Here is a 15,041-nt window from a genome sequence, read left to right on the forward strand (position 1 = left end):
TCCCTTCGTGCCCTTTGTCCTGTGTGTCCAAAAGAGCTACAGAGGTCTCGTGTTCTGAGTGAGTTATTTGGGGAGAAAGTATGGGGCTGTGTTTAGTCCGTAAACAACGGGAAACTTCCCTCGCTTGATGGCACGTCTACAATGATTAACATAGAGTGATGTAATTAAGAACTAAATGGTGCTGTCCCGAACACATTTCCCCAAATACTTAACTCAGAGTAACTGGCGGGCCGGGGAGAGGTGACCCCATCACGGTCAGCGCAGAGCCCTCGTGTGCACAGAGACTGCAGCAAGAACGCTGTCACCGGAGGGAACGGACTTGTAAATGCTCAAAATATTTCAATACGGCTCCCGAACCCAAGCCTGTGGTTTGCAAGACTGTGCGTTGACGCTCCTCCAGCGCGGTTCGCCTGGACTGACTTCCTCTGTGGGACCAGACTCTACCGGCACTGGGGCAAACCACAGACCCCTGGGGTGCAGGGATAAAGCCTACGGATACTGAGGCCACTGGCAGCCCTCAGCAGGAGCCCTCCCACCTTCCCACAGGTCTGCCGGGCCTCGGGGTCGCTCCAGGAGGCCCTGATTCACAAAACCCTGGTCCAAATGCGAGGGAATGCGGAGTCAGAGGCCGGGCTGTGTGGACAGCCCCTCCGGTGGGGAGAAAAGTAGCCACGGGAACTGAACTCAACCCACCCATCAACCCATGCGAAGGAGAGTCCCTGTCCACACAGGAGACAGACAACACAGGAACCCACGAAATATTTTCATAAGGGGCACCTTGAGGGCTCTGTCAGTTAAGCCTCCGACTCTCGGTTTCAGTTCCGGTCATAATCTCAGGGTTGTGCGATCGAGCCCCACCCTGGGCTCCGTGCTGAGGGTAGAGTCTGCTTGGGATTCTCTCTCTCCCTCCCTGCGCCCCCCCCCCCCCCGCACTCTCTCCCTCTCTCTCTAAAATAAGTAAGTAAATCTTGAAAAAAATGTAGCTTCATAGGGTTTGTCCTTGTACACAGGGAGCACTACAACTGCAAGTGACACTGGGCTAGTCTGCGTGGCCGGAGAGGCTGGTGAGAGAAAAAGCAAGGAAAACCCAGGAGCCTCAGATCCCAGCAGACAGACACACTGACTGCAGGGCTGTCAGAGTTCCACGGGGGAGTGGAGAGCCCGGAGCTCCGCTTACTGGGTGTTCTACACCCGAATGAACCCGTTTCCTGAAAGCCGGTGAGAAGCCGCCTCCCTTCACTGGCGTCTCCTCATTGAGTCTGTGACAGGCTTCCGTGTCAGGGCCAAGACGGTGGTGTAGATTCTCCGCCACGAGGTCCACACCTTGACCGACAGCGGTGCTTCTCAGCCCGCGCGAACGGTGCTGCACGCCCGTGGCAGGGTCGGGGAGAGGCGGCACAGGCTGCTGGTGGCTGATGCGGCCGCGACACACCCCTGCAGCGCGGCTTGGCTGGGCGAGCCGTCAACCCTCCGAGCGATTTCCTACCAGCGAATGGTGTGGCAGCTTTTAATTTTTTTGCCTTTTTTTTTTTTTTTTAAATTTTCTGCTTTTACAAAGTTCCAGCATTGCTCCGAGGCAGGCGCTTACGTCAGGCGCCTGGAGAAAATGGCCAAGACCCAGATGACAAAAGGCCACGAAGTCAGGAACGCTTTGAACGTCTGGGTGAAAAGTCGACCACGGTGACCGGGGCTTAGAGCCGAGCACGTGGAGCGTGAGGCCTGCTTCCGCGCGCCGCAGGGCGGGTGCGGACGGCCTCCCCCTCCCGGCCTCCCGCACTCCGGGGCGCGGGCAGGAGACGGAAACCAGTCGGGTTACACGCAGCTGCGTGGTGAGGGCGCGAGCGGGTCCGAAGCCAATGTCGTCGTCGTCCGCGGTGACGCCGCCGTCACAGAGGCAGGAGAGCGCAGGTCGGGCACGGGGCACCGCGCGGAGGGCACCTGCGCCGCAACGGGCCGTGCGCGGCCTCGGCCAGCAGGACGGAACGGCCGCGGACTCCGGGCGACGGTTCACGAGCCGGGGAACGGCCACGCGTCCGCGCTGTCCTGCTCGACACGTGCCCAAGCCACGCCCTCGCGTCCGGGAGGGTCGGCGCGGCCCCCGCAGGCAGCGCTTTTCCCTAAGTTCCCAGGTTTACCACGAAAACCTCGCGCGCGCCCCCCAGCCCCGCCGGAAGGACCCGGAGCACAGGACGGCGCGCGCGCACGTCTCGGGCGGTTTTAAAGCCGCTCGGGTAGAGCCACGAGCCGGACCCGGCCAGGCCCGCGCGGTGCCATCTCCGCCCCCTCGACCCGCGGGGTCCCGGGGCCGCCGGGGAGCTGCTCTCAGGCAGGCCGCCCCGCACCGCGCCGGCGCTGCTCCGCATCGCAAGTAGCCGGTCTGGCTCGGCGCGACGCGGGCCTCCGACAGCGCGGGGCACGCGGGGGACGACGCGCGCCGCTGCCCGTCGACGACGCGGGCCGCCCGCCGGGAGCGCAGCGCGGCGAGTCGCCCGTGCCCGGAGCCGCCGCGGGGCCGCCTCCCGCGCGCCAGGAAGGACGACGTGGCCGCGGGGGGAAGCGCTGCGCGGGCGCGGCCGTGGGGGATCCCGTGCCACGGGGCGGCCCCCGCTCCCGCCGTGCGGCCGGGGCACGCGCACTCACACGCGCGCACACACACGCGCGCGCGCACGCCCGCCAACAGCGGGGCCCTCCGCGCCCCGGCTCCGCGCCAGCCCTCCAGCGCGGCGGGGGACGGCGGGGGACGGCGGGGGACGGCGGGGGACGGCGGGCGCGCAGACGCGGGCCGCACGTCAGGGGACGCGGCAGGCGCTGGAGCGGCCGGGTCGGCGGGGCAGGGCCACCCGCGCGCCACGACCGGGCGAGGACCTGGGGGCCGGGCCGCGCGACCGACGGACGCCACCCCCGGCTCCCGCCGCCCCGCTCTTCCCGCCCAGGCCCGCGGGGCCGGTCCCCGCGGCTCCGGCCGCCGTCCGCCCGCCGGCCGTCCGCGCTCCCGAGCCAGCGCGGCGCGAGGCGGCGGTGGCGTGTGCTGACGTCATATGGGCCGCCCGCCCCGGATTGGCCGCGGCCGCCTCACCAGACCGCGAGCGGACGGGCGCGCGGGCGGGGCGGGGCGCGCGGAGGCCACGCCCCCAGGCGGCGGGCCGGGCAGGATCACGTGAGCCGGGGCCCCGCCGCCCGCCTTATAAGCTGCTCCGCGCGTCCCGCGCCACGGGCCCAACTCCAGGCGGTCCGGGCCTTGACCTCTTTACTCCGTGAGCCCGTGCGCGGGCGCCCCTCGGACAGGTACGCCGGGCGCGTTGGGGGGCTCGGAGGCGGTCGCGGGCCGGGGCCGAGCTCGGGTCGGGGGCGTGGATGGGGAGGTTCGGGCGCCCCCATCTCCTCCCGGGAGCGGACGGACCCCAGCCTGGCCCGGGGGCGGGGCTGCACCCCTGACCCCGGGGGGCCGGCTCAGTGTCCCCTCCGTCCGGACCCCGGGTACCTTGCGCCGCGCGCGGACGGGGTGTGGGAAACTTTGGGGCCGGACGGGCCAGCCCCGGAGGGGCGTGCGGGGGGCACTCGCGGGCCCGCGGACACCGGCTGCCGCCAGCCCGCGCGCCGCCCAGGGGGGCCTCCCGGTGGGACCTGCGGCGCGGCCCCGCGTCTGCGGGCGCCCCAGGGGCCCCGGCTCTCCCGGACGAGCCGCCCTGAGTGGGCGTCGCGGGCCGCCCCACCGCCGCCCCGGGCCCGACCGCCCCCGGCCCGCGAACTTGACGGGGCCCGCCCCCCGCTCCGTCTGCCCGCAGGAGCGCCGGCCCGCCCGCGGCGACCGATGCCCAGGCTGGACGACCGCTGCTGGAGCTGTTCCTGCGCCCGGGGCGCCAGGCACCGAGGCCGCCCGGGAGCCGGGGCCGGAGGGCTGGCGGCCAAAGTGGGCGACCTGCTGAGCCCCGCCGCCCTGGCGGCCCGCCGGGGCCCGGACCCCGACCCCGCGCCCGCCCGCGGGCCTCGCAGCCCCGGGGCGGGGGGTCGCGGCGCCGGCGGCGGCCCCCCCGGCAGCTGGCACCACCACCTGGTGCAGCGGAGCCTGGTGCTGTTCTCGGTGGGGGTCGTGCTGGCCCTGGTGCTCAACCTGCTGCAGGTGCAGCGGAACGTCACCCTGTTCCCCGAGGAGGTCATCGCCACCATCTTCTCGTCGGCCTGGTGGGTGCCCCCGTGCTGCGGGACGGCGGCCGGTGAGTGCGGCGGGGAGCGCGCGGGGGGAGGGCGCGGGCGCTGTGGGGGGGGCCGCGGGGGGAGCCGCGGGGGCGCCGGGGCGGCCTCCCGCCGACCTGGCCCGGGGGCCGCGCGCGGAGCCCGCCGCCGTCCCCTGGCCGAGCGGGCCCGGGATTGGCGGCCGGCGAACTGGTGAGCGGCGCGGCCTCGCTGCCATTGGCCGGGCGCTCCAACACGCTACCCGCCGGCCACCGAAAACAAACTGTCACGTGGGCCGGCGGGCGGGGGCGGCGCGCGGAGGGGACGCCCATCCCGCCGCCGGGGTGCCGCGGGGTGCCGCCCGGCGAGTGCCTGGCATCGGGCGCGCCACCCTCTCGGGGACTTTCTGGGTTACCTGGCAGTGCACGCTGGGTCTCGGCGCGCAGACCACTGAGCGCTCCCGTACCAGACCGGCGCCCGTTGTTCCCCGCAGGCCCCACGGGCACCGGCTGCGGGAGTGCGGAGAGGGCAGTCCGGCCCCTGCCCTCAGCGCTCCAGCTCTGCCGGCCGGGCGGAGCAGTGGTCTCTCCGTGTGGGACCGGGTCGGGGCAGGTGTGCCGGGCTGTTGGCTGTGTAGCCAGCGTTTACGCACTGCTTGCTTTGTGTTTGATGTGCTTTGCTTTGAGCACTTCTCACAACAGCACGCTCTGATGGCTCCATTTCACAGATGTGGAAACTGAGTCACAGAGGCCTTAAGCATCCCTGTCTAGGGGGCCACAGTGGACGGCGGGGCCACTGTGCATCACACTGCAGACTGCCTCCGTGGAGTCTGGGTGTGTCTCCTGGACTGTGGAGACACATCCTGTTGGCAGCAGACTCACTGACCACAGCTGGAGGGCACAGGGCTCAGAGCCGGGTGCTGTGTTCTAGCCAGGACGCATCACGGGGGGATACTGCAGCTGCTCAGTGTGTAGACTGCTTTCGTCTCTGTTCTTAGGAAGATAGGGTCCTACTTGGCCTTTGTAAATCCTTTAAGCGTATGGCTATCCTATTAAAAATCCTCTTTGAGATTTTTACCTAGATGCAGATCTCTTTTTTATGCACATATGGTACAGCAGTTCTTTCTCTGAGTCAAAGATCTGATCTTAAAAATGAGGTATTTTAGGTTCAGCTTTATTTGTAGTTGAAGCTTCAGGGGATTCTAGGACTACCTGAAACACAGTGTCTCCTACCTCATTTTTAAAAAGAATTATCAGATAGGCCAGGGCAAGCTCCCATAGTATATTTGTACCTCTTTAGCCTTTAGCCCTATAAGGTAAGGGTAAGTTATAGCAAAATAAGTTCTAGAAATGTTCGGGTTCTAGTTTTCAGAACTCTAAAATTAGAACTTGGTAAAATGTAATACGAAATTGAAACTGAAACTCTCCCGTCGGATGTTTTATCAGGACTGTGTCTCTTGTTTCTCTGTTCAGGAACCTGAGATAGTTTCCTCTTTCATGGGACACCAGGTGGAACTGTCCCGTGGCTTTCAAGCCTCCACCCTTGGTGACTTTAGGTTCTGAGCCTTGTGTCCCACAGTTGGTCCCAGGGGCCGGGATCCCCACCAGCCCCCATGTGCCCTGTTCCTGCCTTCGCTTTGTCCGTTTTGCTTCTGTCCTGGAACGCCACACCCTCCCCTGTCTAAATTCTTGTTGTCCTCTTGTTTTAAAATTCTGTGCCTGTGAAAATGCCCTAACTCTGCCCTAACAGTAAGCTCTTCCTACTCCGCCTTCTAGTTACATAACCCTCGTCATTTTACACACGAGGGAACAGACATGAGGCTCCAGGTCCCATCAGAGCCCGCGGGGAACAGGGACCTGGTTCTCTGAGCCTGGTCCCGGGCTGTTCCCACGGGTCAGCACCTGGAGTCGGGGGAGGCTCAACACGTTTGACTCGTCATAGCGTTATATGGATAATTACCTCCTGCCCGACCCAAGTCTGTGCTCACCTGGACTGAAGAACAACCACCTTAGTTTCAGTTTCTCAAAACAGTGTGACCCTTTTGTTTGTACTGAAGGAAAACAGAAATACAAAATCAGTCTTAAAATGTATGATAGCTTGTACAGTTTTCTAGGAAAAGAACTGATTTGAATAATATGTTAGTGATTGGCGCATTGAAATCCTTTCCTTGTGAGCCGGCACGTTCTAACACTGTGTTGTTTTTACCAGCTGTCGTGGGCTTGCTGTACCCCTGCATCGACAGTCACCTGGGCGAGCCGCACAAGTTTAAGCGGGAGTGGGCCAGCGTGATGCGCTGCGTGGCCGTCTTCGTTGGCATCAACCACGCCAGTGCTGTATCCTTCACAGATGTGCTCGGTCCAGAGCATTTCCTTAGCTTATATGTTGAAATGTTCTGTGCCTCTTGATCAGTATGTGTTGTCTCATAGGTCAGTCGAATGGCTTCTTCCAGCTCTTTAAAGCCCGCGGCTTGGTGTCTGCTTGGCAAGAGATTTCAAAGTGGTTCAGGAAACTTAAAGTAATCCCAGAAGCGGAGAGGACTTTCTCTGTTGTGTGATAGTCTTCTGGCCCCTTAGAGTGGGTTTTGTAAATTCCCGTTCACTTTCCCACCTTACATTCTTCTGCTGGGAGGACCCTGTTACTGCTGCCCGGGGAGCAGCGGCTGGGGGTCCCTGTTCGTGGGCTGCTGCTTCTAGAGGTTGAAGAGAGACGGGTCTCTGCTTCTCTGCCCCCTCTCTGGCTGTGCCCGTGAAGTCTCAGGGCCGGCAAAGGTGGTGTCCTCTGTGGGGGGTTCTTAACTGAAGGTCCCTAAACTTCCCAAGTGCTGGGGTGGAAGGCGTTGCACAGACTACATACACGTCTGTACGTCAGGGCATTTGTCAGGAAAACAGGCCGTAGTTTCCCAGGTCTCAAAAGACTTGGGGTTTCTTTAACACAGCTAGATTCTATTTCAAAATCTTAGGGGAAGGTAAGGTCTTTTTAGAGTTTCTATGTCCTGCTCTCCCTGTGTCTTAATGGGAAGAGTGTCAAGACGGGATATTATACCTTAGCTCCAACAACATTTGTGTTTTCACCTGCCGATCGGTAGCGTTGTGATGAGAGGCAGGCGTGTGTCCACGGACTGTGGGAGCGTGTACTGTCCAAGGAGACATGGGGAGAGAAGTGAGTTTCCTCAGCTCAAGTTAATAGTCAAGACAAGAAATAGGACAAGGACTGCGGATGACTCAGCAACAAAACGTGCTGTTCCGTGGTCAGATACCAGCAGCTGGAGCTTCTGGAGCGTTTCCTTGTAGATTGTGTCTCACCGAGTGACCCAGCGGAGTCCTCGCGGTCATGGCAACCTTGTACCCAGCAGACCTTTTCCGCTGCAGTCTGGGCGGGTTCTTTGGATGGAGGATTATGGGGTGTGGAATAATGAAAGCGCACGTGTAGGATCTGGGGCGTTTTGTGTGCTTGTCTGGTTGGTTTTTTCCTTTGGCTTGTTTTGATCGTCTCGAAAACCACTGAACTTTTCCTTTACCTTGCATCACTAGAAGTTGGATTTTGCCAATAATGTCCAGCTCTCCCTGACGTTAGCGGCCCTGTCTTTGGGCCTCTGGTGGACATTTGACCGTTCAAGAAGTGGCCTTGGGCTTGGGATCACCATCGCCTTCCTGGCCACGCTGATCACCCAGCTGCTGGTGTACAACGGTGTCTATCAGTAAGTCTGCGCCCCCAAGTAGCGACTGCGTCCGCCGGCCGTTCCTCCACTTTGGTTAGAAATACCCACGAAGCTGAGATGTCCTGTTTTACTTACACATACATGAGGTCGATTTCGGCACGAAAGTCTCAAAAGCGCTGCTGGTCGTGGATTGACGGCACAGTTTCCTCTGCTGTCTCTACAGGTACACATCCCCAGACTTTCTCTACATTCGCTCCTGGCTGCCGTGTATCTTCTTCTCGGGAGGCGTCACCGTGGGCAACATCGGCCGGCAGCTGGCCATGGTACGTCCTGACGCGGGCAACTCCCAGGGCGGCGGGGCTTAGCCCCGTAGAAGCGCTTGACGCGAGTCGCTGTGACATGTGCTGCTTGATGTCTGGTTGAGACCCAAGAATGATTACTGAGAAAAGCAGACTTAAAAAAAAAAAAAAAAAAAAGAATAACAGTACCAAGGCAGTTCTTTGCCAAACTGTAAAGATTCAGGGATCTGTAAACACGTGGGGAGCTAGAAAGCAAGCAGAGTAGTAGGGCCACCCCTCACGGAACAGACACGAGGGGTGGCTTTTCTGCGCTCTCAGCTGCTCCGGGAGCCCGCAGAGCACAGTCGCCGGAGTGGCTGATGGCGGGTCACGGGCCCCCTCCCAATGCCGCGGGGGGGCGGCAGGTGCCGGGAGACCCTGCGCCGGGGTCCAGGCCTGGGGAGGCCGGCCCTGCCCTTCCCGGGACCCGTGGGCCTGGCTCAGCGGCACTGCAAACCCCGCCGTGGTGGGGGAGCCCGGCTCCCGGGGCGCAGAGCCATTTCCCGAGAGCTGGAAAGCAGAGGAAGTCAGGGGTCGCTTCGGTGGTTCTGGTCAGTAGTAAACACTCACGTCTAAACGCTTCCGTGAGAGAACATTCGACGTGGACACTGAACTTCTTCTCGAGTTGACTTGGACCCTAGGCCTTCAGTAAAGTGAACTGAAGAGAACTGTGGAGCCCCAGGAGGCTGCTGCCCTCACAGAGCCGCCCGGGGCTGCGTCAGAAAACTTATCTCAGTCCCTCAGGCTGCTTACGGAGTTGGCGTGTGCCGGCTGATACTCGCTGGTGGGGGTCGAGTTGGAAGGCTACTTGGGCTGGTTCCCAGAAATAGAGCTGAGTTCAGAAAGACAGAACGTGTAGCATGTCCCATGGGTTCTAGAGTTCCCCGTCCCTCCCTCCAGCCCTTACGGTTCTGTGGAGCCAGTGCCTAGACGGGGAATTGATGAAAATACGGTTTCTCGCAGCCCTGATGAGGGTCAGAGGACTTGGCTGACTTCTCTAGGCCCGTGCAGCCTCACAGGGGATGCCCCTGAGGCTAGCTTCCCACCCCCGCCCAGCCCACTGACTGGTTTTCTGAGTAGAACCGGGCAGGCCCACCATCTCTCCGCCGTCTGTCCGCCAGTGCTTGTTGCTGTTTCAGTAACTTCAGTAGAGAACTCCTAATACAGCTGTCCGGATTAAAACTGTCGTCAGCCAGGGTGACTTCATAAAACGAACGTTTGTATGACATTTGGCACGTCAGAGGTTGTGGCTTCGGGCTGCTGGGGGATGCTGCTCTGTGTTCTCGGAGAAGGTTCGACCCAGGCTCAGCACGTACACATGTCTCCAGTAGAGACGGGCCTCCCACGGGCACGAGTTGTAAATGTCTAGAAATGGTGGGAGGAAACGTCATCTTCTTTTTTTTTTTTTTTAATTTTTTTTTTTAAATTTATTTATTTGTTAGAGAGAGAGCGAGCGAGCACAGGCAGACAGAGTGGTAGGCAGAGGCAGAGGGAGAAGCAGGCTCCCTGCTGAGCAAGGAGCCCGATGTGGGACTCGATACCAGGACGCTGGGATCATGACCTGAGCTGAAGGCAGCTGCTTAACCAACTGAGCCACCCAGGCGTCCCAAGGAAACGTCTTCTAAAAGTCATGCAAATTGTACCTTCGAAAATACCGCTCGAAGATTGTGTTCGTGAATAATCCTTGCTGTGCCCCTTAGGTCATTATGGTAGAAAGCTTGAAATTAAAAATTTAACTTGATAAGTTTTAGAGATAAAACTAGCTAACTGCAGGGCTGTGATTCTCCTTACCGAAGCAAGGTCCCCATTCTCTGGGTGGAGAGCCAGGACGGGTGAGCACGTGTGAAACGGTGTACAGCTGTGCTCCCGGCTGTGTTGGTGCTGGAGAGGGCTCCGTGGTGGAGCGCGGTTTCCGGCAGCTTCTGGCTCCATTGCTTCGGGGAGTTACGGATGCCTGGGGGCGGGAGCCAGCTTGAATTCCCGGTCCACAGCACGGGTCCATCGGACCTGGTGGGCAGCACTCGAGGAGACCAGCCTCTTGGGGGGGCGGCGGGGAGGTGGGATCTAGAGCAGGTTAGAAGCTGCTGCTTCTGGAAAGTAGAACTGTGCATGGTTTTTAGCATACCTTAGATTTTTCTAGTCTTTATTTAAAAAGTTATAGCAAGGGGCTCTGTGCGTTAGAGCCTCTGCCTTCAGCTCAGGTCATGATCTCAGGGTCCTGGGATCGAGCCCCACATCAGGCTCTCTGCTCAGCGGGGAGCCTGCTTCCCCCTCTCTCTGCCTGCCCCTTTGCCTACTTGGGATCTTTTTCTCTCTGTCAAATAAATTTTTAAAAAATCTTAAAAAAAAAGTTATAGCAAAAACATTAGTTTTATGATCAGAAACCGAGGCGATGTACGTAGGGACTCGTAGCCTGTGGAGGGTGTGGATGGGGGAGGAGGGAGGCTCGCTGGGCGCTCTTGGAGCCTGTGCACGCGGGGGGCCCTGTGGATGGCTGCCCACCCCTGCCGCCACCGCAGCCAGGACCCCAACTGAGCTTCTGAGCGCCGCCGCCTTCCTGGGCGCGACCCTGGCCTTAGATCACCGTCCTCCCGCTGTGGCCGCAGTGTCCAGCTGGTGCCCGCCTCTCTGATTGTCCTGGCTTCCATCCCAGGACCTGCGTGCACGCGAGTCTCAGGACGGCAGCAGTCTTGCTCCGTGCCTGGCCCGTCCAGTGCAGAGCGGGGAGAGCCGGCCGCCCACTCCCTGAGCGAGTCCTCTGTGCACATGCAGCGGGGAGGCCGTCTGTGCGCCCTGCAGCGGCCAGCAGTGCGGGGAGCCTGCCGATCAGGTGGGGATGTGGAAAGTGACATTTGTCTCTGACTACGCCAGGACCCGAGAATGAAATACGCAGTCCTGATGAAGGTTCCCTGCCTCGATGTTGGCGCGGCCTAAGTGCTGCTGACCCCGAGGCGGCAGAGGGCCACGAGGGGCCGGAGAGCTGGAGGGTCTGCAGGTGTCCGCAGCCCAACCCTGGGGGGCTGCGAGCAGGCCCTAAGGGCCCTGGGCGGCAGGGCTGGGGAGTGAGGCCCGGGCCCTGTCTTGGAGCAGCCCCGAGGCCGCCCATCCGGACAGCCTGGGAGAGCGTACCCTGCTGTGCAGGCGTGTGACCTGGCAGGGCGGGGGGCTCCCAGCCGAGGGCGGTGAGGAGGTCACGGCGGCGGTGGGGGGAGGCCTGTCTTCTGCGTCAGTGGCGCCCCTTACTGTCCCCCGTCCCCTCCAGCAGAGGCGCTTCTCCTTCGCACACGTGCGCAGTGCTCACGTTCTCGCTCTCTTTCCGTGCAGGGGGTTCCCGAAAAGCCACATAGCGACTGAGTCTTCAAACCCTCCGGAGAAGAGTGCGATTTGGGAAGAAAGTCTGTGACATTGGATTGTGACAAAGATTTGTCTTTTTTCCTCAGTGATCCATTTAGATGGGGCTGACTGTCCCTGTGACTCCCAGAAAAATAACTCACCTGTCCTAGAGTAGCACGCGGAAGAGAGCGGCGTCTCTCGAAAGGGCACTTGCTTGATGGGTCCTTGCCCGAGTCCGCTCTGGAGACGCGCCCCCAGGCGGGCAAGGGAGTGCTGGCAGGCGCGGCTTCCCGAGTATTCGATCTCCTTTACGTTATTAAAAGCAGGTTGCCATATTTCAAAGCCTTGAACTAAAGCCTAATTACCAGCTGTCGGTTTTGTATCGCTGCCCACGGGGATAGAGCTCGATGGTGCTGAACAAAGGTGGGGTGTGGAAAAATAGGAATATTTGTCCAAAAGTTTTTAAAAATAGGGTTGGTAAGAAGAGAAGGGGCGGCGAGCGCAGGGAGGCTGCATGGGGAGGCCGCAGTGCTGAGACGCTCACGCCCCCGCGCCTCACACGCGTGTGCCCCGCAGCGCACAGCCACGCTCTCCTCCCTGCCGCGGAGCTTTGTGCAGACAATCTCCCTGAGCGCAGAGGGCAGTGGAGGCCGCGGGTCCACACTGCGGTCGTCTGAGGGCCTCACCGCGACACCTGAGGAGTTTCATCCCAGATCCGTAATCTGAGAGGGCGTCCCCGTCTGCCGGGTGTCGCGGGCTTAGGGAGCCGGAGTCGCGTGCGGTTCCCTCCGTGCGCCGGAACGGACACGGCGATGCGTCCACGGCCCTATGGAATCTGCAATCTGTGATTGCCTCGTGAGCGCCGCGTGCGCACGCCGCCGCCTGGAGCGCCGCGCGTCTCTAAACACTCGGAGATACCGGTGAGCACAACGTCTTCACGGACTGGCATAGACCATCCCGGACCCGCTTCGCAAGGGCTGGGTCTCAAACGTTAAGTGCAATGTATATGAAAACCAATCTGAGCCTTGTATTCTCTTAAATATTTATTTTTTTTTTAACGTATGAGAGGTTGAAGAGGGTTCTCCATTCATTTCAGTGCTGCGCGGAGGCGGAACTCAGCAATAATTTCTTTCAGTTACGAAGTGACTCTGTTGTGCCCTCCACTGAGCCCCAGTCCTTTCAAATACTCCAGACGTGTGGGATGGGTAGACCTGGCATTTTTACTTACAAATTTACCTTTTTGTACTTTGCAGTTTAAATGTTTTTGTTTCAAATTCTGTGAAAGTGACTTCATTACGAGACTCCTTTTGACTAGAAATGGGCAGTGGGCAGGACGGGGGGCCGGAGGGCCGGAGGGCCGGAGGGCCGGAGGGCCCAGCGCCCGCGGCTGGGGACATGCACCCTCGGTTCCGCTGGTGCAACGATCTTGCTATGGTTGTTCGGTTTTGTTCCAAGAAAAACACCTTGGAGCAAATTGTAGGTGACTGTGTAGCTAATCTGTGTTAGAGGAACTTTGTGTAAAAGAAAACGGGATCGTTCTGAACTTGGCACTGACCCTTGACACGTTTTCCGAAAGTGAAGTTGGATGATTAGCTGTGTGAAAAGATTTTTCAAGGAAGAGGTCAGCATTTTATGAAAAACCAGAAGTCATTAGGTGAAAGCAGTAATTGAATCTTTAAAGTATACTTGATCATGTACAAACAGTAAGTATTTTTTTCTCTGAAACTGGAAGTAAATCTCTATCTGTTAGAAATAATGTAGCCAAAAAATGTGAATCTGAAGAATTTTTTTGCCAATACTTTATAGCAAGTATATGAACCAAAGTGATTTGCGTTTGTAAAAATGTAAAATATTACGAACAAAATTTGCACTATACCGGATACAGACATCTAGTGAGATTCACAGTCATACTAAGTTTTCAGCACTGTGTTCTTTTTGCATTCATTTTTTACTTTTATTAAAGGTTCAAAACCAACGCTTATGTTTACGAGCTTTTCTTTAAAGGGGTGGAGGGGGCTTCTCTGGAGTGTCAGGGTTCAGAACGGGAAACTGCGTTACAGCTCTTCAAACGTGACCAACTGTTGAGAGAACCTCTTGGGGAAACGCTGTTTGAGTGTATTTTTACTTCGGGTGGGAAGTGTGACCGGCAGGAGAGGCGGCATTGTACCCCTCCCCGCGCTGGGAGGTGGGGCACCTGCCTGAGCCTGGCCCCGCACCCCCCAGGAGTGCTGTGCTCTGTCCAGGTGAAGGGCCCCTTCTCCCCATCTCAGATAGGTGTCTCCCCGCAAATAGAGCCCAGGAACGAGTCCTGAGAGGAGTCCCATGTGTGTCCAGCCCAGGGGCGCCCGTGCGGAACCCTCCCAGCCCGGGTTTGAGAGTAAATCCGGGAGGCCTGCGCTTCCCAGACTGTGGTGGGACAGGAATCCGGTTTCCTTAGGGGCGAGGCTTGCCAGAGATTCCTCCTTGCCCCTCTGTAGGTTGCAAGGGCGAGGCTGAGCGCAGGGACTCCGCGGGTCCTGAGAGCCCCCCCAACCTCAGCAGGAGCGTCTGGAGATCAGAGACACGCTGATGCTGGTCGGCCTGGGGTCGGCCGGTGCCCCAGGGACGTCCCCCCATCGCGTTACAGGCGTTGCCCTCTGTGCTGGTGAAAAGACCAGGGAAGGGGACCTGCCTCTCCTGGGGCGCTGGGGCGGCTCGAGTCAGGACCTCAGGGTCGTGGGATCGAGCCCCGCATCGGGCTATGCACTGAGTATGAAACTGCTTGAGACGCGCTCTCCCTCTCTCTGTCTGGAATATAATAATAACAAAAAAAATGAACTTGTCATTCTGTTTCATGTGTCCAAAGAGACCTCTTGCGTTCATTTCTGTTATTAAAGGTTCAAACTCAGGTTTGCTAGCAATGCTGGCTTGGTGAGAGTTTCCGCTGTCTCTGTAATAATGTAGCCGGCAGACAGAGACCGGGAGTTGGGGTCTGCTCTGAAAAGCATTATATTGTAAAAGATTAGTACAGACGCTACAATTCCGCTTCAGCACATGCCGTGTAGTAAGATTCTCGCCCGCTCCCCACTCATCTGCCATCAGGCCTGCTCTCGACGGGGGGTGGGCTGATGAGTGGTAAATTAGCGGCAGGCCCTGAATACGGCCGGGATGAAATCCATCCACAGCTGACACCCGCACTTGGTGCTCTGACGATTTCCTCATAAGGTTCACACCTGAGGAGTTCCTCACCTGGGCGTTTATAGAAACCGCCGAGTGCCCGGGGCCAGGGGGCTGGGGACCCGGGGGGGGAGGGGGGAGCCAGGGCAGGGCTGTGGAGGCCAGGCCAGCCCAGACCAAACCTCGGCCCCACACCACACTCTTCTGTTTCTCAGACACTGGATTTTGGCGTGGGGCACCTGCGTGACGAGTTCTCTACGGTTCTGTTGTTGCTGGGACGCGTGTCCTCAAGTTCAGGAAGACAAGACAGCTCGGGCCGCTCGAGTCCCTTCTTGGGTCCCGTCTCTGGCAAGTTGTCCCGGTCACAACTGTGCTGCTCAGTT

General features: G+C 59.6%; 1 protein-coding gene across 2 annotated transcripts; it reads left to right on the forward strand.

The window, feature by feature from the left end:
- The first annotated feature begins 3,199 nt into the window (after window positions 1–3,199).
- INSIG1 (insulin induced gene 1) lies at window positions 3,200–13,477 on the forward strand. Of its 2 annotated transcripts, XM_080818484.1 has the most exons (7): window positions 3,200–3,285; window positions 3,786–4,214; window positions 6,382–6,506; window positions 7,704–7,870; window positions 8,055–8,154; window positions 10,823–10,999; window positions 11,494–13,477. In XM_080818484.1, exons 2-6 carry the CDS (start codon window positions 3,812–3,814, stop codon window positions 10,916–10,918), a joined length of 891 nt encoding a protein of 296 aa, XP_080674610.1. In that variant the 5' UTR covers window positions 3,200–3,285; window positions 3,786–3,811; the 3' UTR covers window positions 10,919–10,999; window positions 11,494–13,477. The 2 variants fall into 2 exon arrangements, with proteins under 2 accessions (XP_080674610.1, XP_080674611.1); XM_080818485.1 differs by lacking the exon at window positions 10,823–10,999.
- Window positions 13,478–15,041: the final 1,564 nt, after the last annotated feature.

This window comes from Martes martes (genome assembly GCF_963455335.1).
Source record: "Martes martes genome assembly, chromosome: 11".
Taxonomy (NCBI): Eukaryota; Metazoa; Chordata; class Mammalia; order Carnivora; family Mustelidae; genus Martes; species Martes martes.

Excerpts from the sequence above, each read along its gene's own strand:
- INSIG1 (XM_080818484.1), top strand. The coding sequence starts at position 3,812 with ATGCCCAGGCTGGACGACCGCTGCTGGAGCTGTTCCTGCGCCCGGGGC. Across the intron at positions 4,215-6,381 it reads GTGCTGCGGGACGGCGGCCG|CTGTCGTGGGCTTGCTGTAC; the intron begins GTGAGTGCGGCG and ends TGTTTTTACCAG. Across the intron at positions 6,507-7,703 it reads GCATCAACCACGCCAGTGCT|AAGTTGGATTTTGCCAATAA; the intron begins GTATCCTTCACA and ends TTGCATCACTAG.